General features: G+C 47.1%; 1 protein-coding gene across 1 annotated transcript; it reads right to left on the reverse strand.

Annotated features, from left to right (window-relative positions):
- Positions 1-1,059: 1,059 nt before the first annotated feature.
- On the reverse strand, positions 1,060-19,510 carry RAB7A (RAB7A, member RAS oncogene family). Its single transcript, XM_031607821.2, has 6 exons — positions 19,356-19,510; positions 5,117-5,177; positions 3,942-4,068; positions 2,913-3,131; positions 2,184-2,312; positions 1,060-2,014 (listed from the first exon to the last, which is right to left on the reverse strand). The coding sequence occupies exons 2-6, from the start codon at positions 5,167-5,169 to the stop codon at positions 1,919-1,921; spliced, it is 624 nt and encodes a 207-aa protein (XP_031463681.1). The 5' UTR covers positions 5,170-5,177; positions 19,356-19,510; the 3' UTR covers positions 1,060-1,918.
- Positions 19,511-24,052: the final 4,542 nt, after the last annotated feature.

Below are 24,052 nucleotides of genomic sequence, written 5' to 3' on the forward strand. Positions count from 1 at the left end.
GCACTGCAAGGACCATCAGCCCAGCCAGCATCAGGCTGCACAGGCATTAGGTGATGCTTTCAATGGCAATCCGAACAAGGCTCAAGTTCTCCAGAAAGATGCAAATAGGAAAGCAGTCCCACCTGGACAGAGTGCTATTGCAGAGCAGTTGTTTGAAATGGATGTGGGCAGCAAAAGCCAGTCAAGCAAGAGAAAAGCATGCAAGGATAAAGCCACAAAGTAGGATACAGAGCACAAAGGCTGTTAGAAGTCCCTTGAAATAACTGGCCTCATTTCTCTATGCTTTGCTTTCTGTGTTGCTGCAGGCACAGCAGTGAGTGAATGAGGCAGCACTAAGTGCTAGCAGAGGTGGCAGGAGAGCAGAGGTCATGCCCAGCACCTAGGAACTACAGGCCTCAGGTTGAGCAGACTGGATCAGGCAGAGAACCTTTGCTCAATCTAAGGTGTGCCAGGTCAGGAGTGTGAGCAGGAATAGCTGCCCTACTCAGGTCTCCAGGGTCACCCAACTAAACAATGCCTGCCCAGCCCCCTCTTAAGGGAACAACCTTACAGCACGGAGGCTGTACAATTGAGTAGGCATCAGGTCACTGAAGAGGTGACAGAAGAGGAGGAAGAAAGCATGTTAGTGAAGGAAAAAAGAGAGTCAGAAACAGAAGTAAACAAGGAAGTTTGTTCTTGTTTAGTTTATTGGCATCATGTTTGTCTCTTTACATAAGAGCTCAGCCTACGTACTAGAATGTAGACCTCTGGAAAACAGGTAGAAGGGCTCCATTTAAGCAAGCTACAAACGCAAGAACAAATACCAGGAAGAAAGGAAGAGAGAGAAAAGGGACTAGAGTGCCAAGTTTCCCCATACCAAAAAATCCAGATTAGCAGTCAGTAAGAAGAAAGGGAAGATCCATAGTCCAGGTCGTTCATTCAGAAACAGCTACCACAACCCAGGTGGGAGAGGAGCTCCTTCCACAGCACAGAGAGCCCTGCAGCACCCCAGCTCTGGCTCCTTCTCATACTCGCTCCAGGACATTAGGAGTTAAGCAGGAGGAGAGGTGAACAGTGAGGTCATTTCATAGCTGTATTTAATTTTAAACCCAATAATCCAGTGTGCATGTCAACGCTGTTATGCAAATCTGAGAATTTAGATACAAGGTAGCCAGACAGATTTTCCAGAAGATGAAGCCTCTTGGCCTCAGAACAAGACGACTTACATAGTTCATCTCTACTGTACAGAATACTGCCTCTATCTGGACTCTGTGTTGCTAGCACACCACAGTTCACAAGTGTCCTCCTCACTTTCTACACAATCTGTGTTTCAGTACTTGAACATGTAATTCAGGAATTTTACACTAATTTATACATTTTTAATTGGTTGCATATATTAACATGTACTATAAGATTTCTCCTAAAGAAGCATTACATAATACATGGATACTGTAAAAAGATCTGATTAGTTAAAAGTAACAAGCATTAACAGAGATACATACAAAACTCAACCTAGTTAGACTGAGTGCTGAGCTTGCAATGAACTATGGGTAATCAGCCTTTCCAGTTGCAGCCTTCACAGGGGAAAACACAAGACAGTTAAAAATGTATGTAACTTGTTACACAGATTACCTGTAAACAGTTTCTCTCCATTGGACACCTGGAATTAGATTCAGTTCCAAACATACATAAGAATTTCCATTTTAAACTAAGAGAAAGGTCTGTTACCATGAAGTGTGATGTGGATGGTGCGGGGATGTGAGCTCTGAAGTGCTGGGCTCTCAGATGCTCATGGGAGATGGGTGGATTTTGGCAGCTGGAGATGGAATTTTTTTTTTTTTTTAATTTTCTTTTTAAACACAGAAGAGGGGCTGTGTGTTTGAAGGCCTAAGTGTGATATTTGTTTGTGAAGGACTGTGCTCAACCCCTCCCTCTTCCCTCAGCAGCTGCAGCTCTCCGCAGAAGCCTTCACTCGGTCGTTCTTGTCTAGTTTGATGGGTTCGGGGAATTCGTTGTAAAGCTCCACTTCGGTTTCCTAGCAGGAGGGAAGAAAGAGTTAATGCCACAGCTCTCCACACAGCTCTTAGCACGCTAATGGCTGGGGAAAGCTGTTGGAGAGCCCAAGCCTTCCCAGCCGCCTGCACTGGCTGAGCCCAGCATACAGGGCCAGCACCAGCAGAGGGCACCCGCCAGCCCCCTCATACCTGTTTAAGTGCATTTCGTGCAATCGTCTGGAAAGCTTGTTCCACGTTGATGGCCTCCTTGGCACTGGTTTCAAAGTAGGGGATGTTGTTTTTACTGTAGCACCAGGCTTGTGCCCGTTTTGTGGTGACCTGGGTGGACAGAGAGCAGCATCACCACCTCCAGCTAGATGGAAAGAGGACTTGGAAACAAGTCAAGGCCAGAGACCCCTCACAGCCAACTTGAGCTAAGGCAGCACAGTTCTAACCTCACTAAAACTATAGCCTTGATACAGAACTGTCCCTAGCAGTCCCAGCTCTAGTAGCAAAGTTAAGGCTGAGTACTTTTTCCACACCCTTATTTGAAGCTCTTCCAGCCTTATTTGGAGCCAACTCCTGCTCCAGCACCTGATAAAACCACCTGCCACGAGGCTCTCAGCAAGGATGGTGCCCAAAGGAGACCAGACCACAGAGGACAACTTGCTCAGGTACCTGCAGCACAAGGACTTGCTGCTCCCAGAGCAGTTATTCAGCAATACTGAAAGAGAAAGAGCTCTTTCTCCTTAGACCTACCAGGGAGCTGCTGCAAGAGCTCTATCATAAGGCAGGAGCACATCATACACAGACACCTGATCTCTCCAGGTAGATAACAGCCTGGAGAAACTCTCCCCCCGTGGCAGGCAATGGTGGGAGCCACACACACCTTCCACTCCAGCAATTCCCTAAAAGGAGCAAGCAAGTCACAGTACTCACTTGTCTGTTTTCTAGGTCGATCTTGTTTCCCAGGACAACAAAGGGAAAGTTCTCAGGATCCCTTGGACTGGCCTGAATGAGAAACTCGTCCCTCCAGCTGTCAAGGGTTTTGAATGTGTTAGGGGCCGTGACATCAAACACCAGCACACAGCAGTCTGCTCCCCTGTAGAAGGCAACTCCCAGAGACTGGAATCGTTCTTGGCCTGCTGTATCCCATATCTGCAGCAAAAAGACAGGACAAATAAGTCAGCTCTGATCTAAGACAGACACTCCACAACTAGAGGATTTATTTCAAAACTCTCCACTAGATGTCTATAAGCCCCAGCTAACAAGACAGAAGGAACATCAGAAGGTTCGGGATTTTTTTTTGTAGAAACTAGGTTTCACAGACCAGAAATATCCTTCTAAAGATGGAGTTCACCACTGCTGTGCCCAACCTCAAACTATGGATCATTGTTCTAAACAAGCAGGACCTGCCATTAGGATTCGATGGCAGCCTGCCTGCAGCACTTGGGTACACTGGGACAGTTCAAACTCCCCTCTACTGGCTGCAGTAGGGTTTCCGCTGACTTGCTGTCAGTCTCACCATGGAGATGAAAGCATGAGATAAGATACATAAGCAGATTGGCAGGTTATGTGGCACTATACCCACTGGAGTAAGGGCAGCACAAGTAGTATGATCTGATTAAGGAGTCCTTTTCCAGCCCTTTTCAGTTCCTGAGCACTACAGAAGAGCATCTTTCCACCAAGACAAAGTACACCGACAGCACCAAAAGCTGTTTGTTTTGAAATGGGGATTGGCAAATCTGCCATTAGCTGAGCCCAAACAAGCTGATCTCTGCTTTCCCTCATTCAGCCCACATCCAGCTTTTCTAAGAGAAACTCAGCAGCAGCTATGGCGAAGAGCAATTTCACACAAGTGGGATTCACACCCAGTACACTGGCCCCTGCACTGCTCAGAGCTACAGTGAACAGATGCTTTCACACAAGCACGGTCTAGACACCATCCCAGCAGGAGTCACTCCTTACCTGCATTGTCACTAGCCTGTCATCCACCATGACCTCTTTTGTCAGGAAGTCTGCACCTATCGTAGCCTTGTACTGGTTACTAAATTTCTTGTTCACATACTGGTTCATGAGTGATGTTTTCCCCACCCTGTACAGAAAGAAAAAAAAAGACTAAGCAGGTTGCTTTTACAACTATGTCTGAATTAACCACTCTAAGCAAAATATTTCATTGCCATTTACTTTCTACCATAACCTTCTGTCCAAGACGGGGGGGGGAAGAGAAAACACTCACTTCCATAAGAAGGGACTTTCACAGCAATAGGTGCTGAGGCAACATGTGAGTAAAAACATTAGCTACATGAGGATATGAAGGCTTAAAGTCTTTCCCCATCAGTAATCTGATATTCGGTAAGGAGTATGCATCACACAAAGATCATAAGGGTAGCCTTGCAAGATTAAGTGCCCCAGCAAAATCCAATAAAAACAGCCATCTTTAGTTTCTTCAGCTGGAGGAAGAAGGCTATGTCAGCACAGCAGCAGCATACACACCTGCCAGGGGCTCAGAGGCAGAGAGCCTCCTCAGAGAAACAGCTCAAGGGTTCATATACATTCTTCAGGGCTGAGAAGCCCTGATCAACAGCTTGCTGGGCACAGTGGTATAAATAAGAGCAACTCATGGGAGTCAGGTTACAGCCTGCATAACAAGACCCCAACCTGTAACAGTGGAGCAGGCTCCTTACTCAAGAGAGCAGAGCAGTAGAGCCTTACTTCAAGGGGAAGGCTCCAGTCAGAAACTAAGCAGGTGGCTCAATGTAAACTTTATCTCTAAGAGAGGCAGAGTTCTAAGAAGTCACAAAAATGCTTATTACTCTGTGGTTTTTCTTATGTTTTTAACTGAAATGCTTATTTCACCTTCAAACTTAACCTCCTTGCAGAGAGGCTATCCAGTTTGGTAAACCCACTTCATTTCCCTGTTTAATATTATAATAAGTCTTCAAGATATTAAACTGTGGGGACCCATTCAGGACAGTGTGCTGGGACATTACCTTCAAGCTGGAAGGTAATACCACTATCCAGGGCTGGAGAATTCTCTCCTCCCAGCACTGCAGACTTCCTGCTGTGCATCCAGACTCTCACTGGTCAGAGCACTGCTCCAGCCAGGTACAGATTGGCACCTTAAAGTCTCCCCCACTTACCCAGAGTCTCCGAGGATGATGACTTTCAGTAACACTTTCTTCCTAGAAGTCATCTTTTAAACTAGAAAGGAAGAGAAACAATTCCATGAGACTTCATCAGCACGTTATTTCTTAAGGCAGAAAGCAGTAAGCTCAGAGTCTGAGAAGCCAAGCTACTAGCAAGGAACCAGCAATTGGAAGAGCCTGGCAGTCCTGAGGCCAGACTTCCAGTGCACCCTTGAACTGAAGCAGTAACCAAGCATATGCCCGCTTCACTGGCGGGGTCAAGCATGACCAATAGTGACAACTTGATAGCAGCAAGTAGAAATACACATTTGTCCTTGGACCCAGTTTCCAGGCTGCTCTCTAGACATGTCTAGGCCATCTCTCTTGCCTCACTAGATATAGTGGAGCAAGCTCCCAAAAGAAAGCTAATTCTTACATGTGCTGAGATGTAAGCAGTGATGCACCACATTCAAGCTTCATACTGTCCAGTAGTTCCCTAGAAAATGAAGCCTAGCTTCTTCTACCTCCCAGATCTGTGAGAAGTAGAAGCAATAGCTGCACTCTGTGAAGACACCGAGTCCCTGGAGATGCAGTGGATGAAGCAGTCACAATCATGCAGGACAGCTGAAATGCTGAATTACAATGCCAGCTACTACCAGACTATGGGTCTTTCTGAAGAGATGTGAAGCAAGCTACTGCCACCTCAACTTCCTGGAAGGTGGAATAAGACTACAGTAACAAGCCTTATAACATTGTCTGTTGCTGCCAGACCATGAGTTGCATCCTGCCACTCTTCCACACACTACAGATGTGTGGCTGTAAGCATGCCACTAATAGTTCATTCCATTAGCAAGAGTGAGAGTTGGGCTCCAGAGATCTACACTGAAACTTGCTCCCAGATTTCCTCCAGATCTGTGAAGAAGCTGCAACTATATCAGCTAGAACAGGCCCAAATACACTTCTGAATATGCTTCAGCATAGAGAGAGCATATATTGCTGTTAGCAATGGAGAAAGGCCCCAAATCAACACTCCCTACTGTGAAGCCCCACTCCCTACATCTGGGAAATAAATAGGACAAGAAAAATCTTTGTTGCTCAGGCTCTATCAGATCACAGACCCCAGTCTGGTACTGACCTGATCTACGGGGCTTCCTGGCTTTCCCCAAGCAGTTCTTGCAGGCCCTCTGCAGCTAAACAAGCCAGAAGATTGTTATACATGCTCTACTTTGAATTCAGAAAACCTTTGACACAGGCTTCACATACAAATCCCTTAAAAAGGGACTCCACTACCCTAGAACTCTCATTCTGCCACACCAACATGCATTCATTCTACTACACAACTCCTACTCTTCAAGAGCTATTCCTGACTTTCACAGCTAAGGAGGCCTTTACTCTGACAACAGCATGAATACATGCATCTTCTGAGCAGCTTGGTCCTACGCGTTCCTGGGATAGGCAACAGCCCAGGATGCAAGATCACTGCTACCCACTTCATCCTACTGCCACATTATCTGAGGGATGGAGGAACATCATCTGAGCTGCAGAAACCTCTTACCAGATGCAGAGTCTGACTGCAAAAAGCCTTTATCATCAAGCTTTGAGCAGTGAAAGAAGGGCAGTCTTTTAGACCATCCCACCAGGGAATGTTGCGTAAGCTGAAGAAACCATCCTGCTGCTGGTGGAGGAAGCAGTGCACTTTGGACTGCACCCACCTCATGTATGTAGTGACACATTGATGTGAAACACTGCTTGGATAGTAACAGCCAAAGGCTGTTGAGTAAACAGCCACATCCCATCCAGAGGGTTCATGCTGTCCTTAGATGGCTGTCAGTAGATGCCAGAGAGCCTGCACGGGACAGTTACTTCTGTTATTAAGATCTCCCCTTTCTGGCTGCCTTGCTCAAGGACCCAGCTGAACGTCACCAATCAACCCCAACATTCAGTCCACCTTCTGCTCATGCCAAGATCACATTTCAGCTCATCCCATTAACAGCACCAGGCAGAACAGTCCAGGTAAACTCTTCCAAGCAGATTGCACCTCCTATGTTTTCAGGACACGTAGCAAAAGCAAAATTAGTGCTAGCCAAGCCAGGAAATTCTGCAGAACAGTTTGCCCAAATGGAGTAAGAAAAGTAAGTAGAGCCTTGAAACAGCTTAGAGACAGTTACATATGGTGAACTGTCATCAAAAACATCTGTACACGTTCAGGTCTAGTGTGATAGCCGCCCATTTTCATCAGGATCAAGGGTAAACAACTCACCCTGAAGTGACTGTGTCAGAACACAGCATGTACTGCTTCTATTTTCCTCCCAGTGTTTTTAGTATCATTTGCCATCAGCTGCTACAAGCTCACTGCCTCCTGGTATTCAAAGCAGCTTTAGACAAGCTGGCATTAGTTCTCACACTCAGCAAGGGATTTACAGCGCCCTGAGTTACAACACTAGTAGACTGGATCCTTAGTGCCCAAATTCCACATGGCCTGAAGTCCCACAATGAAGAGAGGGAATGCTGCTCTGTCAGGTCCCACCACCTGGGAAGCAGCTCACTGAACAGCCACAGGAAGCATGAATCAAACCCAGCCCTGCCTTCTTCTCATAGCTTACTGGCTACCCCATGTGTGAAGGGCCATTACTGTTTCCCTAATGCTAGTCAGGTGAGGCACTCAGCTTCCACCCCAGGTGATGCAACGGATATGAGCCACAGCACAGCAGGAGCTGCCTCAGTTCAGTGCTTGGTTTGGGCCACAAAGCAGTGAGGAGCTCCAGCTCCGCTGTCCCTCAGCAGAGACCACTGCTCAAAGCTTCTCACCCCTGTTCTACTACTCCTGATCAATACTGCTTCCAAGCCTAGCCAGCAGATGGACCAAGCCCTCTTAATAATCATTTCCTTACACATACAATGAAACCCCACCAGAGTTGCTTCTTGCCATTCTCAGAGAAGACTGTCATTGGAAAGCAGACCTGATCAAACACTTCTTTCAAAACCTGGATATTTCCTGGAGCCTTCCCACAAAAGGAAGGCCTTCTAGTTTAAGATCAAGTTCTCTATAGCACTGCTCTGCCATTTCCCTGATCCTTATCACATTCTGCATGGCTGAGCAGGTATCCAGCTGCAGCTCCAGCTTTAAAGCTGCTATTTGTGTTAAACAGAGGTGTGACTTGTCCTACAGAGATCTTAAAAGATTCAGATGGATTGAAGAAGCCCTGATATCCTAACTGGGGTCTCTAACAAAAGCAGCCAAAGGCTCAAACTACTCCAGGAACATAACTACATACATGTCCTAACTATTTAGATCTCATTTCTGATAAGCATTGCTAGCACTACAGGAGAACAAAAATATAGCTTCTGCTGACAGACAATGCAGGTTTATATATCCATCAGGTAGTTAGTTCACATTAGGAATTCCTCTCATTACACCTGCAAGAAGCATGACATCATTGGGCCAAGCTGATACGTAGGTTCCACAGGGTTCTCCTAGCCTTTCAGTACAAGGAAGCTCAGATTGAGCACCACTCACCAAATCAGTGGTATCCAAGGCTGAGACCATTTTGTAATACACATATAACTTCTCTGCTTTATGATATCCGGTGTGATTATTCTAGAGCAGCATCCTGCAAGAGTCACAGAAGCCCTTAAGATGGCAGTGTGCAAGCTCACACACGGCTCCCAGCCAGTCCCAGGAGCATTTCTGAACAAACACTTCCTCTTTCAGAGAAGTCCTGAAGAGAAATGTTAAGATTCACTTCAAGGTATCAGTTTTATTTTAAAAAACTGTGCCAAGTCTCCTGTACAAAGGTCACCTGGATGACTGATGATAACACAGTCTACCAGCACATCCATCTAGCCTTGTTTAGGGGCTGTCAAAGACCCATCAGTTGGGAGACCAGTCAGCACCTTCCTCTCTCCTAGCTTTACTGGTGCCAAAGGAATGATGCAGCTCCTTCTCAGAGAGGAGAGAGAAGTCTGTCCACTCAATTTTTAATGCCTATCCCTGTAAGAAAGCAAGCCATTACCAGAGTGTTGACTCCCATGAGGTTCAGTCTAGAGCAGCACATTCACTGTCAGTAGTATTACCACCTGTGTAAGACTGGCCTGCAAGAGCAGTAAGGGAGAACCCTCACAACAGACCTGCACATGTTGCTGACTTAGCTGACCAAACAGAAGAATCAGGAACTGTCTGATGAAGCTCTGTAGCACAATTGCCTAGATGCAAAGAGTAAAGAGTCTGTGCCAAATCTAATTAGACTTCCCTTGTCGCTTCAAAGCACATTACAATTGTCCTTTCATTGGCTATATTAAGACAGCTGTTTTAACTCAAGTAGAAATGGATGGTTAAGGATTCCTCAGAGATGCTCATGCGTCAGGTGACTGTGCAAGCACTTCAATATTAATTAGGTTGGTGCAAGCAAAGAACAGCAGGAGCTCACACTGGCAGCCCACCAGATCTCTTATATTAGTTACACTCAGACAGAAGTAGGCCTCGTGATAGAAACACCCTGTTAAGTTGCTCAGGAACAGTTTGGGTATAGAAGTAGCCAGGCTTGAGCAAAGGAGGACACTAAGCTTTATGGAAGATACCAGCATGCTGGTTTTAAACCTGCCAGTAAGTCACTGGAGCAGTCTACCATTGCTCCTTCACTATTAAACAGTTCAAATCACAGTCTTAACCAAACAGCAAAGCAACCCCAAGCAGAAGCTAGGTGAACAGGGCCACTTGATAAGGAGCCCTCCACTCCTACATCTAGCAGCCTGCCATCTGCACCTTCCACTAGAAGGTAGCACAAAGCTAAAGAAAGACTATTGCAGTCCACTTATCTTTCCCCAGTCCTTTTTCAGGGACATTTAACACAGCTCAAACAAGGTGCAGAGCAGGAGGTGAGCAAGCACCAAGCAGAGAAACTCACTGTATTCTTAAGAATACACAGTTTTACGCCCTGTCCTGCAGACAGGGCAAGAGTGAGCAGGTGTTCCACGAGAAGATACCCCAGTAAGAGATGGGCTCACCACAGTCTGAGCAGAGGAACAATCACCTCTAACTAGAAAAACCTTCTGTAAAAAAGAAAACCTTTATCCTGGAATTCAGAAGAATTGTTCTGAAAAGCAGCTACGTACATTTCTGACACAGAAATGCTACCTCCGTTCCCTGTTCTCATGTGGGGGAGGTTGCAGAGCATTAAGCCTCCATAGCCAAGAGTTATTTTTATTCCCCTTCTCAATGGTTCTGCATTTCTTCAAGGAGACTGAAGCTGGAAAAATGATTCAGAACCAGCTCAGACAGACCAAACCCACTTCTTTCCAGAACCAGAAAGTTTCCAGGGATGTTTGGCACTACAGGAGGTGACATCTGCTTGGACCTTCAGTCACTGAAGTGAGAGGCTCACTGGATGTTTATCCTGTTCTTACATGATCAAACAGGAAACTGACATACATAATCTGCCCCATGCTCACACTAAGTCCTGCTGTGATTTTTTAAGCAAAGACAATGAAAGGCCTCACATCCTGGTAAGACAAATAGTCTGTGATCACAGTTAGTTGACCAGGATCACAGTTCTGCTTGTAGAGAGCTCAGGTGGTCCAGAAACCCTGTCTTGACATCTCAGCAGTCTCCACTTGCAGCAGGGCCTCAAGTAGGAGCTGAGCACATCCTATAAATACAGTTCCATAACAGCTCAGTTCCATCTACCTGGTCATGCAGAACATGAATAAGGTGTCTGCTAACGTAAAGCTACAGGTGTCAGCATGAGCAATTCAACATGACTGCTGATCTGAGACACGTGGAGATGAGCCTCTAACATTTAATGAATTCTCCAGAGTGACATGAGCCCATGAGCAGAGGCACAACCCTGTGCTTTCAGCTGGAAAAAGGCTGAGAGCTGCTACAGGACAGTCAGCAGAGACTATTACTTTTGTATGAACATGGATTAAGATATGCTAAGATGTCTTCAAGCAAGGAGCCAGAAGCAGATCTTAACTTCTGTGACAGCACCTAAGCTGGTGTGTTTTCCTCACCAAGTTTGAGCTCTCTACAAGTGGAGCAAGTGCCTAGCAGCTTCACACTGAGGACAGCTACAAGAGCACATTTAGTTTTGGTAGCAAGATGAGCCTTGCAATGACAGGAGCTACACAGGCAGGCAACCTCCTCTCCTCCCATGACAGCTCTACCAATAGCTCAGCCTCTCCAGCTGGCTGAGAGCTTCCCATCTAGGAAAGTCTCACATCTAGCAAGAACGTGTGCTGGCTTTGTGCCTAAGCAGCAAGTTAGGTACATCTTGTTACTCAGGTAGAGAGCTTGCAAGAACTGTTCTTTACATGGGTTGCCTTTCTGGATGACAGGCTCCTATGGAACAAGATCAGTGGGCTACTACAGTCCACAGTCAGAAGTGCTTCCAGGCTTCACCAATCCACCACAGCAAAGCAGCCAGCTAAAGCAAAGCCCACACCAAAGGCAGCTGGCAAGATATTCCTGTGACAGTTACAAAGAAGAGTACATTCTATTCTAGATGCTACTGATACAGCAGCAGCTCAAAACTGGTTTCCACCTCCTTCTTCCCCACACATTTGGGTTCCTGCTGCAACCAACATATTCCCTCCTGCTGGTAACCAGCCAAGAGCTCACAGTTCATTGTTCCCTGCTCAGGAGCAGCAGCAGCTAGGCTGCCTGCTGCTCACTGCAGCTCTATCAAGAGCCAGCTTCAGCCCAGTTGGTACTTTACCCAGCCCTGGGAATAACAATTGCTACTCTTTATGGAACTGAGTCTCAACTACAGGTTACTTTTTGATACAGCATATTACACAAGCTATCACAAGTTGTCAAGTGTAGGTACACTGTCCAGAGTCTTCCAACCCTACCAAGGAATCAGAAGGCAAAAGCTTCCCCTTTTTGAAGAAAGCCTAGGGCTTTGCATGCTTCCTAGCACACTGACACAACTCAAATCAAAACAGAATATTAAAACATGTTTCAGGATCCCAGAGGAGTCAGCTTCTTGACTAGGGCTGGCTGCAGCAAACTCCCACCCTGTTTTGAGGGTGGAGCTGCAGCCTCCAGCACAGCTGCTCCAAAACCAAGCTGAAGCAGCCGGCCACAGCTCAGCAATGCAACACAGAGCCTAGTGCACCCAGCTGCTTCAGCACAAGCAAGTGGTATGAGGTGGTGCTAGCAGCCAGCTGAGCTGGTCCAAGAGCTCACTGCTGGATGGGTGTGATACACACTCCTCTGGCCTGCGCACACTCCTCCAGCTGCACACAAGAGCTCTGATAATTCCACAGAAGAGGACAACCCAACTGCCAGCTTGGGCAGAGCCAGGAGGACAGAGGAGTGATGCTGCCCAGTGTCTGCTAGGAGTGATGTGTGCAGTGGGATCACAGGACTTGCACATGAGAAGGGGTCAGCTCTCCCTGATGTCCCAGCTCAGCCGGGGCTCCGTTAGTGCAGCAGGCACAGATTTGGAGAGCATAGCATTCCTGAGAGGCGCTGATGCACATGATTAGTCAGGCTCAAAGCCCAAGCTTTCAAAGCCAAGTTCTCCAGGCCAAGCCTCACTGATTCACAGCCCTGTTACACCTCCCGGCACTTCTCCAGATCACAGTTGTTTTGTGCCTGCACAATCCTGGAGTATTAGCTGGGGGAACTGAACAAGTTTCTTACTCTGGAGCTGCCACCAAGTTGTGACTGCTCAGTAAGTGTCTAAACAAGGTAGGACCTGCCTCCACCTCCACAGCTCAGGAGCAGAGCTTAGAAACTGTCCCTCTTGCTTTAGGTATCACTGCAGCCACCTTCTTCGGAAGAGGCATTGTGTTGATCTGATTACATGGTTGGAAAATGGGAGTTAAGCAAACACAAGTTCATTTGCTTATAGTACAAATGTAGATGTGTCTCTGCATGTTTAGTCAGACCACTTGCATGTTTAAGAGCAGTAGGAGAGGTCTGGAGGTACCATCTCCACAAACATTACTTTACCTGGCCTGCTGCTCATTATAAGATTACAGCAGCATAAGCAAGCTCTCCCAGGTGAGAAATGCCCTGAGCTGGAGGAAGGGGTGTACAGCATCTCCAGCAATAAGGGCAGATATGCTGGGCAGCCATCCTGGATAGCTTGCTCTGCTCCTCAGCAACTTAAGAACAAACACTATCATCTTCACAGCCAGAGCTGGTATTTTGAGATTGTGACTGTACAGGAAGGCCTCAAAAGAGGCAACGTGCTAAAGCACATAGCACCACGTCTAGGACACTGAGAAAACCAAGGTGCTGAAGCAGCAGTTTTCATGCTGTACAAAAACAGCCCTGTGAGAAAGCCATACAAAAAGCTTCTCTCAGAGCTGGATGTTCCCAGTCATGAGGTTTCTTAGTCCACCTCACCAGACTTCCTCCAGAAGGCAAAGGCCCCTTACACTACAGGGTATCTTCCTCCCAGGAACAATAAGACACATAAGAGCCCCAACAGACTGATAGCAAGAGCCTGAAGATTTCATTTACCCTCCTTTTGTAGGCTAAAGTTACATTGCCATCCAGGTATGAATATTGATGTGCCCCTACCTCCTAGGAGGAAGCAGTACTCCGAATCCCTCAGGATTTCAGGTAGTTCCCAGCTAACTCCAATCCTCCCTGGGGATAAGGCTGTTACAAGAGCAGGCATGCTTGCTTTAACACCCCTCCCCCTTTATTAAAGCAAGCTCAACTTCCCCTATTCTGCCCTGGGGGAGACAATCTCAGGATGTGGGAGGAGAGCTGAGCACATCCACTGGCTGCTGGGAGACACTAGGCAGCAAGCTGTGTGTCTTGACTAAGGGCCTTGCCTACACAAAGGCATTTTAGCTGTACCAGCATAGCTTCCATGTTGCCATGCCTCTATCAGAACATCCTCGATGGAGACCTGCCAAAGCAAGCAACACAAACCTTATACAACTGAAACATGGTATGGTGCCCATACAGCCTGGATCACACTGCCATGGCTGCCAGCTTGTTGGCACGCAGCCACCTCAGTGGAACCAAACAAGTTTCAGGAACCTCTATATGAATACTGAAAGCCCAGCACAGTTCCCACATTAGTGAGACAGAGGCAGCTGGGTTATAATCTAGAAGATAACCAGTAGATAAGCCTGACCAGTTCAAAATAATGCAGGTTTGTCAGGCCACTAAGAAACAGTAAAGTTGTCAAGTCTCTACCTTATCCAACAATATTTTTCAAGTACTGGGATTAATTTCTAGTTTTGTTTCCAGCTTGCTAAGATTTTACACATTCCTATCATGCTTTCAGTTTTAGAAACACAGACAGAAGGTGTTAGATAACCTTTGGAGTGGTAAGCAAAACACAGATCTTAGACCTTGCCACTGGTAATCAAGCCTTATTTTATCTACTCCTCGCTGCTAGCTTTCCCAGCTCCTAGAGGCTGGGCAGGAAACAAGTAACTGAGAAAACTTCAAAGGTTCAGACACTCAAGTCACAAACAATGGCATGAGACATGGCTACAAGACTATGCACCTCAGCTGTTCTGCTTTAGCACCAGGACCCTATTAAGTGGGACAGGACAAATACTGATAGGAGATCCAATCCCATACATGCAGATGTGAAGAACTACAAAACCAGCATTAACAGCAACATCCTTCCTCTTATTTCAGGAAGTCTTATTCTCAAGAACAAGTCTGCTCAAAGACAGGTGGCTTCTTCTAGAGACACACTGCCATCTAAGAACTACACCTAGGTCTGTGAGCAGAAGTCCTGATCCTACTCATACTCAATACCTCTTACTATGCTAACGCAGTTTGCTGAGCAGGAAGGACAAGTATTACAGTCCCAGGATGGGAGGGAAACAGCTTACCATGACAGCTGAGTCAACATCTAAAAAGGAATTCCTACAGTGGAGATTGTTTCAGACTCATACTTTGCACCTTAATCCCTCTTGCACAGCTCCTGCAACATTTACCAGCTCAGTTATTCTCTTATACTCTACAAAGGACTAGAAAAGTTTCACTGAAGCGACTTGCATATTATTCATAAGGGAGCACTGGTAAACTATATCTTCTTGCCAGAGGGAAGATCAGAGCTAGAGATGCCTTAGTCGCAGATGTCTCACCACTCATGCTCAAGCCAATATTATCACAGTGCCAGATTGCTGTTCAGATACATTAACAGTATCTAGGAGTCAAGTTGAGGAGAAACCTACAGAGCAAAGTGACTCAGCCCACTTGGAGGAGATGAACACCAAGCAGGCTACCATTCAAGCTGCTTTTCAGCAAAGACAGACCCAGAGTTTGGTAAGGACTCGTTAGATAAGACTAGCAGCCCCAGCAATCAAGGTCCAGTACTCCACAGCCAGGAAGCCTCCAAAGGCAGGCTCCAGCTATCTGCTTTCACTTTCACCCACTGCTTAACTAGCCCAGCTAGTCTGCCAGGTGATCAAAGCTGCAACATGCAGTGAGCCCTAGGACAGGCTCCAGAAAGAGTTTTCCTTGAGTAACTACATAAAGATTTATCCATTCATTTTAGGAATTTCTGCTTAAAACTCAAGCAAGTACAGTTAGATATGAAGTGTCAGCTTCAGGGGATAGTTCTGGATGGGCAGGAGGGCAAATCACTCACTACCTTAAATGCTTTTAAACTGCACAAATAGGATTCTTGGCGCAAGTTTACATTACAATCCATCTCAAGTGCAACACACCTTTCCTGAAGCTTCACTGCCCTGTGAGAACAATCATGCCCTCAGAACAGGTTTCCCAGTAAAAGATGTCAAGGCTATTTGAGATCAGCTGTAAGTCAACACACTTCTGTGGCCCAGACAAGCTTGTTCCCTTCCGTCACTGACTGAGCGTGAGTTAGCAACAGCAGTGTTGACACAGCTTTCTCATGCATGGAGTGCTGGCTCTGGCACCAGGAAGGAGGAGCAGTCTCACAGGAGCAGCACTAACAGCAACAATGACATCATTACAGCAGATCTCCAGCAAGCAGAAAATGCAGCAGCATGCAGAGTTCAAGCACGCTCTGTTTGTGGGGATGCAGCAGGAGAAACAAGCACACTGAAAGCTAGCAGCAGCCATGTGATAGAGGAGCCTCCCTTAACTGCCTACTATTTCTGAACAGCACAACTGGAGTCACTGACCTTGGGCACTCATTTAGAAGTTTTATTCAAATTGCATTTAAAGGGAAGTACACCTTTTAATAAAGCAGCTAACTGTAAAACAGCAAATGGTATATTAGCTATTGTCATTTAATTTGTTACCATGCTTGATCCCATTTTGAGAAGCAGAGCCCATGTTTGGACCATTACTGCAGAAAGGAACCTTTTATCCTCACAATCTAGTGCCACAACTTGTCTGTCTGAAGGCAGACTGCCACACAGCAACTGCAGGAGATCATTTTGAAAGGCTGCAGGGGGAAGTCAACCCAACTCCAACAGGCAATTAAACTGCAATTACCAAAACAATGCTGTGCAAAGAAGTGCTTCAGTATTTGAAGGATGCTGGATTGCTGTCAGACCAGCAGCACACAAGGGATAAACATAATAGCATTCAGTCAAGTTCATTTTCATCTGCATCCCCTTCTACCAAAAGAGCCTCAGTTCCAGCAAGCCTAGCAGTAAGTGCTTCAGAGCAGGTCAGGTCACAGCCACGGGAAAGCCCAGGAGCCAGAGAACACTGGTAAGCACTAAACTCTCTCACTTTGCACACTCAGTTTACTTCTGTTACTACAGAAGTTGGTATGCTACAACAGGAGAAACAGCAAGCATCTGTGAGCCCAGACACTCCTAAGCTCATTCAGAAATACAAACATCCCAGTGCCTTATTTCACAGCCTTTGTTCCTAAGTCCAGGCTCACCAAGCACTCATCTCTGGATGAAACATTTGAAAGAACATCCTAATCCAGCACAAGCAGTTTTGTTTACAGTCAAATGTTAAGTTCCACATAAGCTAGTCTCATTTTTGCAGAGAAGTCAGACTAAAATCTCATACATGTCAGAAACAAAGCTATATATAGTTTTGCACAGATGGTTTGATCTTAATTGTCATGTTTCCTTAAGGACAAGTTTTGCCAGAGATTTGCTCTGACAGGTAATTCGCATGACCTTTCAAGTCAACAACCTTAAAGCAGTAACTTTAAGAAGGTGCATCAGAAATTCAATCTGGTAAACCTCTTTCCCCCAGACATTGATATTGGGTAGAAAACAAAGGAAGATGTTATTTTCCACAGATAAAACTCAGGAGACATCCAATAGCAGAGTTTGTATGCTTTCCATTTACAATTCAGGATTCACCTGCTTCACATCACATCTGTGCTGCTCTGGATAGTGGCTGATGCACTGAATTTGGCAGAAGGGAAAGGATGACTGTAGCACAGTCACTGCAACAGTTATTTAAGCTTTTACCTTGGCACCTTTCCATTTTAAGGTGTAAGTCTCAGTGTGCCACACTAAACTATTAATAGAGTATTTGAGGACACTGGCCACTGCACGACACCATGGGCAAAAGGAAAGTTTAATTAAATTAATTTCAGACCTTATCAGTTATACTTCATGCTGCAGGTTAAGAAAGCAAGAAACTGCTAGTAGATTTTTCAGAGTTTTCCCTGTTGAGGGGTCAGATTAACCCCCATCTCACAGGAATATTAACAGTACAGAAAAGAAAGGGCAGCACTTGGAAGTGGCATTATTAGAGCTACTTTGGGTTCTAAAGGCATGGTGAGCCTGCTCATTAGTTCATGGAGAGCAAGTCATGTGTTCAGTCAGCTGTTGGAAGTCACAAGGAGGGAGGAAAAAGAGACAAGTATACTTGTTCTTCCTGAAGAAGCACAGCAATGGAGCTCTGATTATTAAACAAGGAATATTCAAACAACTCCACCCAACAAAACCTCAAATCTATCTTCTAAGTGCAGAGTACATTCGCTTTGTCAGCCCAGCCGGAGGCATAGCAAGGCTGCAGCCTCTATCACACATCCTAGTACCACCACTGATCACACACAGAACAGCCACAAGGGAGTCGTGAAATCACAGCCAAGTACTGCATACAGCTGGTTGGATACCACTCCCAAAGGGAACTCCCCACTTCCGCAGCAGTAAGCCCACACCAAAAGGCACACTGCTAAGCACAGGTCAGAGCTGGCCAGCCAGGTGCTGGAAGCCTTAACATTTCCAATTCACAATTATCAAATAAAGAACAGCTTGCTTACAGCTGGGAGGACTTTGTTCTATCATGTGTTCTCAGTTTACTCATAAAAAACCAATACACATCCCAACAGCTCTGCTTATCAGCAAGTATTCTTAACTTGCAAGAAAACAGTGTTGAGAATTCCAGTTCTTACTTGAAGAACTCAGAGCTATTGGGTAAGACTTACTCATTCTGTTGCAGTTACCTCTCTTCCTTCAGATTACTGCAGCTTGTTCTTTTAATAGCTGCCTTACTATTGCAAGAATTCCACTATTTACAAGAAACAAAGCACACTTCTTTTTAATACAATCATTAAGTATTCCTATATTTATTAGCCTCAATATACCTGGGCATTAATAATGCATCCATCATTTAATTTACCTTATTACACTCAGAACAAAAAGCACTTCCAACATCCACTCTCATACTCCTTAGAACTGAGTCAGGCTTTGCACATGCTGAGAGCTCCTTTCGCAATAACTGCCAGCTCTCCCAGCCTCCTGTTTGGCAGCATAAATCGCTCCCTAGGCGGCCTGCTTTTCTCTACAGCAGCACCCAGGCCACCCCCCTGCCCCCACCACCACCTCAAGCACAGCCACCACCTGCCTCCCAACGCCCAGCATTGGGGGCAGCCCGGCCCCCAGCCCTACCCTATCGGCAAGGAGCAGCGCAGCACGCCGCACACAATGCGCTCTGCTTCGCGAGGGGCCACCGCGGGCACCTCACAGCGAGGACACCCACACAGGCCTGGAGAAACGCACAGCCCGAGGAAGGCCTTCGTGCCGCCGTGCCCGAGGCGCTGGGCGGAGAAGCCCTTTCCCAGGGAGCCCTCGGCTCCATTGTTTCGGGAGAAGCGCCGGGCCCGGCCCCAGGGAGGCGGCAGCTCGGCTCCACCGCCCCACATTACCGCGAGGACGGACGGCTGCCACGCCGGCACCGGGCCGAGCTCAGGTGAAACACAAAGGCGGCGCCCCCCTAACCCAGCCGGCCCCGGAGGCGCCTCCGGCCGCAGGGAGGGGCCCGAGCGGCACCCCCCACCCAGCAGCAGCAGCCGGGCCGGAGCCGGCACCCCCAACCCGGCCCCGAGCGCAGGTACCGCGCCGTGCTCCCCCCACTCACCGTGGTGCGTGTGCCGCAGCGCCCGCCCGAACCTCGCTGTCCCTCCCCCGCTCGTCTCGGTCGGCTTTATCGGGCCCAACCACCTCCCCGCTTTCACTTCCGCCTCCCCCCCGACAACTTCCGGTCACGGGGTCCGCCCGGTGTCACTGACGTCATCACGGCGCCGGGAGCCAGCGAGAGGGGGAGGGAAGGGAAGCAGCGTGCGCGCGTCACGTGATCGCGGGCTGTTTGCCGCCATCTTATGTTCGTGGGGCGGGGGCGAGGCCGGGCCTGTGAGAGGAGAGGCTGTGCTGCAGGAAGGAGACTCGCATTTATTCACTGAGAGCGTTCAACGTTGGAATGGGCTGCCCGGGGCAGGCGGTGCAGGTAAATAAGAGGTGCGTGGACGTGGCACCAAGCACATTGCTTAGTGATGGGATGCGGTAGGGCAGCTCGATGGTTGGACTCGATTATCTGGAATGTCTGTTCCAGTGGAAATGATCTGATGATCGTGCAGGTCTGTGGTTCGCAGCTCAGCCCCAGGACTGCAGCTTTGGGCACAGCAGCAGCTGGTGGGGCACAGTGCTCCCTGACCCTGCCTGTTTCCTTGAACTGAAGACACGTGCTGGGCTGTAGCAGCGGACGTGAGAGCTGTGCTACAGAGCGTTCCCCTGCTCTCATGCCTAAAGTTTTCATTTCTCTTTCTTTTTACACACTACAAAAAGCAATCAAGGTCTGTGGGTGAGATTTCCTCCTTCCCTCTCTATCGCAGAGTGATTCTGGCACCATCTATTATGTGCTTTTTGTTACACAAAGGATAACCTCGCACTGAGTTCCTGTGTTACTGGCTTTCTTGGCACGACCAACAGCTGTGTCATGCAACAGCCATTCATGATGAGTTTCTGGTCCACTGTGGGAATGCCGCATTTGCTCAGACTGACGAGGCAAAGTCCTGCTGCCTTGAAGAATACGTGAATGCTGGCACTCAGGAGAATGAATGTCTGCAGAGAGGACCTTGTGATGTAGCCCGGGTGCTTGTCATTTGGCACAGATGATAGTTAGGTTGGCTGTGGTTGAAAGTAAAGAGACAGTGGTAAGAAAGCGGTAAATGGAAGTGCTGAGTGGTGGCTTCTGTGTTTTACCTGGCTGTACAGACAGCACACACTTCCCCACCAGGACAAACACAAGGCCTGGGAGACACCAGAGCATTATGCAGTGAACAGCCCAGCACAGCTAAATGCTGTAGCCTGTGAAGAAAATGGTGTTTCACATTGGCCACTCAATTGATAACGTAAAAGCTCAATGAAACCTTATAAAAATTGATCAATTTAAAGGACAAAGCCAATTGTTCCCAATCACTAACATTGCTTATAAGAAAGAATTTAGCTGCCTTTGAGGAACCTTCACAGAGATTAGCAGATCCATCATATTATAGCAAACATTTACCACTGCAGAAACCTCAACATATTTCAGGCACTCATCCCACTGAACCAGGAAGTAAGAATGCCTCCAGCTTTGATTTGTTCCCTTTGTGACGTTTAATCTCTGTCCCATCCAGTTAGGGATAATAAAACACCATCTCTTTGCGTGTCCTTGGACTGAAAGGGATCCTCCCTTCCTCTTGCCAGTCCATGAAATGGCACAGTGAGAGAAATAGCATGAACACAAAAACACTCACTATGTGCTGATTTCAGAGGGGCCTGCAGAGAGGTCCGGGGAGCTAACCTGCACGCTGGCTTGGCTGATGTTTCTCATAGTTTCGAATGCACTCACATCCTTGCCATGGACATACAGCCATCCCACCTTGGACCATCTGTGATGTTAAAAGCTTGGGGGGAGCCTGCTCGTTCTTCTAGTACTTACCCAGAATATTTTGGCTCACCAGAGACCTGCAGTTCCTCCTCCTCATTGCTGGTCACAGCCCTGGGACCCTTTGTTGCCTCTTGGGTCTGGAAAGATAAAGCTCCAGCTGACCGTCCTGTCATCCATGTGTGAAGCTTCTTCTCAAGAGCTTTGCAATGTTTTTCTCTTGCCATCTTTTGCTTTCCAGGCCAGCTTCCTCAAATTATCATTATAATGCTAGGACTTGCTAAAATAAAATTTAAAAACGGAACTAAGCTGCAGCAAACACACAATATCTTGTTTTTGTACTCCAAGCTAAACTAGATTCACCCTGCTTCTTCTGGCATTTTGTTCACTAGAAATCTTCTGCTCTTACATGACCACATAAGCATTTCCACTGGCAAAAGCACAGCTGTAGTTTTTCGACTGCCCTCTTCTCTAATCCCTGCCTGCAGTACAAATACTGCTCTGGTAATCTACTGATGCTTTCTCCTTTGCAATCCTTAGCTGATTTCTAAATCTTACAGCAGCAACAGATGAAAGTAAAATTCTAGCTCTTGACAAGACTAGATCACCAGATACCAACCACAGGAAGCAACTGCAATCATGTTATCTTATGTCAGATCTCTCTAATCCATGCTTCTCTTGAGGTGCAGAAAATGCTAGATACAGCACGAGGGATTACTGGCATCCCTGCTCACTGATGAAATGCAGCTGCTGGAGGCTGAACGTCATAAAAACAAAGCACTGATAAAGGGTCTGAATGCATCTGTTGAAGCCTGAGACTCACAGGGACATCCTCTTAGATCTAAGTGCCTATGCTGGCTGTGGCATGGCAAGCGGGAAGAAGCAATTGTCTGCTTCTGTAAAATGTAAAGTGGCCAAAGTAAAACAGCCACCACACAGCTTTGTCGCCAGCACAGCAACCTGGAGCCTGGACTGGTGGAAGCCAAAGCCCACAGAAAACTCAAGTGCCACAGGACAAAGGCATGTTTTTGTAGTTCAGACTTCAGGCTAGGGAGCAGAAAGGTGCCTATTCATGTCAAGAGGCTGTCCCACAAATAATGATGGGACCCCTGTGGATCTTTGAGCTGGCCTTCCTGGTACACAGGTTCTCCAACAACAGCAGCAGCTTCCCACTTCTTACTGGGTGCTAAACACTGGGTAATTAATTTTTACAGCTGCATTGGCAGTCTGCCAGGTAATTTTACATGATTGGTCTCAGTACTCAAATGGAAAAGATGATCCAGGGGTGAAGTAACTTCCCTGAGGCCAAAGTGAGTCAGTAACCTTGTCAGATCTAGGTCTCTCTAAGTAGGAACATTTGTAAATACTGTTTTAAACCCTAGGAATTCTGTAAAAATAGAGAACAGTGCACACAGCCAGCACAAAATGGCACAGGCCTTTGCAGAACTGACCTGTTCAGGAACTAAGCTTTTGTTACAGCAGCTCGTTCTGCAAGCTGTGATTTACCAGGTTCTGAAGCCGTGAGAGTGAAGGTTTGGTGTGCCTGAGACCTCCTAGCTCATGACACGAGTGGATTTGCAGCCACAGGTCCAGGCCAGACAGGCCTGGAACAGCCTGCAGGACCAATACGTTGTGTCCTGCTGCTCTTCCCTGCACAGAACAGCCGCATGAGCCCTGCAGCCAGGCGGTTTTGTGGCAAAGGTGGCTGTGTCATGCTGTTGTACCCAGAATGTGTCATACGACAGGAGCCTGATGCCACGTGAGCACTGCAAGTGGGATATTTTATGGTACAGGTGACTTGCAGGCAGCTTCTTCCTTAGCAGTCAGTCAGTGCCAAAAAAGTGTCCCGAAGGCATTTCGAAAAGGGGAAGCTCTCCTTGAGTCGGAACCAAACCATCTCCATTTGCTTTCTGCAGGTCCATCCTGGATGTGACGAGCCAGACGTGGTCTGCAGAGGCCCTGGGGGCTCTTCTGGGCCCCTGACTCAGAATGGCATGGCCACATACCATAGCACAGCGCCTTTCTTACAATCCAGCCACCTCCCTGCAAGCACAGGGTGCTGCATATTGGCTTCAGGTCCATCTGCTTCAGTTCTTTCAAATCACAGATTTTCGCAATCCCCTCTTATCTGCTCTAAAAGGAGAAGTAAGTTCTGTATCAATAGCAACCGTATAATTTTGTGTACATGTTTTTGAAGAGTGTTGCAAAGATACTCAGCCTTGAAGGATAAGGGTGTGTGGGCAGTGAGGTTTACTTTGCTTTATCTTGGACAACACTTTTCAATGCTTGGTGCCCCAGCAGCTGCAATTTCAATCTCAGGGAGTTATGACTCATTGTTTGCAAATCCTTGAGCCTCCAAATTGAAGGTATGTCCAGCAAAACACTATCTACTAAAACTGAAATGGCTAAGGATGAATGTTAAAGCTTCAATAATTGTCCCAGTACTCAGAACTGGTTCCACGTCCCTGCTTGAATCTCTGGCAAACAGAAAACACACTCCACCAAAAAAAAAAAAAAAAAAGGCTTGCAAGGTAAATACACATCAAGTGCTTGCTTTCTTTCCTTTCTTGAGAAAAGCTGAGAAGTTCCATGCAAACATAGAAGCTTGGTTATTGCACTAAGAAACAGAGCAAGCAACATGAGACAATGCCTCAGCATGCCCTGCTGATACCAAACACAGGATCACGGCCCTGGGACTGCACTAGATATGAGGTGGCTCCTAGCACCCACGTTTGCAGGGCCTTAAAGGATCAGAAATCATCAGTGCCACTGATCAGAGAGGTCAGACCGAACCAACCACACGGCTGGGCTGATGCACGCAGCTCCGTACGCCACCGGCGTAGCGCACGCTATTCGCCAAGGGGCGGAGCTACACTACCGCACCGCCCCCGCCGCGCTGCTCGGCTTGA

This window comes from Phasianus colchicus, chromosome 11 (genome assembly GCF_987193195.1).
Source record: "Phasianus colchicus chromosome 11, bPhaCol1.hap1.1, whole genome shotgun sequence".
NCBI lineage: Eukaryota > Metazoa > Chordata > Aves > Galliformes > Phasianidae > Phasianus > Phasianus colchicus.

Coding starts and splice junctions, on each gene's coding strand:
- RAB7A (XM_031607821.2), bottom strand. CDS start 5,169: ATGACTTCTAGGAAGAAAGTGTTACTGAAAGTCATCATCCTCGGAGAC. Junction 4,069..5,116: donor ATCATCCTCGGAGACTCTGG/GTAAGTGGGGGA, acceptor CTTTCTGTACAG/GGTGGGGAAAACATCACTCA. Junction 3,132..3,941: donor ACAGGCTAGTGACAATGCAG/GTAAGGAGTGAC, acceptor TTTTTGCTGCAG/ATATGGGATACAGCAGGCCA.